The 1,649-nt window shown below is 39.7% G+C and overlaps 1 protein-coding gene across 1 annotated transcript; it reads left to right on the top strand.

Moving 5' to 3' along the window:
- Nucleotides 1-461: 461 nt before the first annotated feature.
- LOC111878578 (uncharacterized) lies at nucleotides 462-998 on the top strand. Its single transcript, XM_023875099.1, has one exon. The coding sequence runs from the start codon at nucleotides 462-464 to the stop codon at nucleotides 996-998; it is 537 nt and encodes a 178-aa protein (XP_023730867.1).
- The last annotated feature ends 651 nt before the right edge of the window (nucleotides 999-1,649 follow it).

Here is a 1,649-nt window from a genome sequence, read left to right as displayed (position 1 = left end):
CTAAACAAAAGCCTATAAAACAGGAAAAGATAAAAGGAAACAAATCATATCAATCTGCTACGATATGATAACATCGATTTCTTTAAATACCCACCATGTACACATCAATTTTTTCTATTGTCGTCGACTGCCATGATCAGTTCCTGCTTCTTTTGATTACTCTTCCTACTTACTACTGCATTCTATCAACTTTTCTTCCCTTTTTCCGATCACTCTCCGGCCACTGACTGCCCATTCCCAGCCGTCTTGTACTCTTTTCTGTCAGTCCTTATCTGTTGTATTGTTACAACTCCTTCCCTTGATTTTTTTTATTGGTCTAGCTTCAAGGTATAATACCTAATGTCGATTCATGAATCCTCCTCTACTAATACCCCATTGAAACTGAGTCTTGTATGCACACTCACTAATGTTTACAATCAATTTAGCTTTAAACTGAATGTTGATGGGCCGAAATACAAATTATGCCGTCAAATTTCTCAAATATGAGTAGAGGAACTTTGCCTTATAGTCATATTTCTGGGAAATTAGTTTCTACTGGGGATGATGATGAAGAATTGTATTCTATTGATGCATGGATTAAATCTTGGTTTTATAGCACATGTGATCCCAGGTTGCACCAAATAATTTCTAGCGACGATTGCACCACCAAAGATTTTTGGGTCAAATTGGATGAAATTTTTCACAACAAGAAGATGTCTCGTATGCTACAATTACAAGATCAATTCTGCAACACAAAGAAGGGTTCAAGCTCCATCATCGAATTTTGCCACACAATAAAAAATCTATCTAATGATCTCAAAGATATTGACTCTACAATCACCAAAATCGAGCTTGTGATGCAAATCTTGCATCAATTACCACCCTCATATCATAGCATTGTTGATGTCATCACCAACATGAAGCCTCTTCCATCTTTTCTCGTGGCCAAAAACATGATTTTATTGCATGAATCTCGAGAGGTGGCTTCTGATGCTACTTTTGACTTGCCTATGTCTTAATGTGTGACTCTTTTTTCCTCCTCCAACAACTCGGGAAGATCAAAGAATAGATGGAAAAAGTCTAAAAACTCCTTAAAAAATAATTATCATGGGAATTACATGGAACCGTAGGCTAATTTCATTGGAATTTTAGGTAATGCACCAGCTCATCAGCCTACTGCTGCCTTCAGACACACTTCTGTTGGCCACTCGACCTTGCATTAACAACCGTACCACACTCGACAGCCAAATCCGAGCTTACTGCCCATAGCATCCCCTCAGTAGTTGCTCCTCAACCCGCATTTAAAGATTCATCATGCGCAGCTCCTGCCTACGCAGTCTCTTGGTTTGCATCAAATGTCCTTACTGCAGATGCACCATGCAGTGAGTATTGCGCCAGCAAACACCAATCTCGGTTAAGCTCCCGAACAACCTTCTCAGTAGTACTTCAGGAAGCCTCTTCAACAGTTTCATGGGGCTTCGCAGCAGCCCTTCAGTGGATTTTCTTTTGGTGGTCATGTCTAATCTAGTTCACAATTCACCGACTTAGCTTCTGTGTTTCAAGCTATGTCTGTTCAGTCACTACCCGACAACACTTACATGGACTCTGGAGCTAGCTATCACATGTACTTTATAGTTTAGGTAACATGCTCTCTCTAACACATTGTAGTT

This window comes from Lactuca sativa, chromosome 4, assembly GCF_002870075.4.
Source record: "Lactuca sativa cultivar Salinas chromosome 4, Lsat_Salinas_v11, whole genome shotgun sequence".
In the NCBI taxonomy this organism is placed as follows: domain Eukaryota; kingdom Viridiplantae; phylum Streptophyta; class Magnoliopsida; order Asterales; family Asteraceae; genus Lactuca; species Lactuca sativa.
The sequence above is the reverse complement of the archived record's forward strand: the minus strand, read 5'-3'. Positions and strand labels throughout refer to the sequence as shown.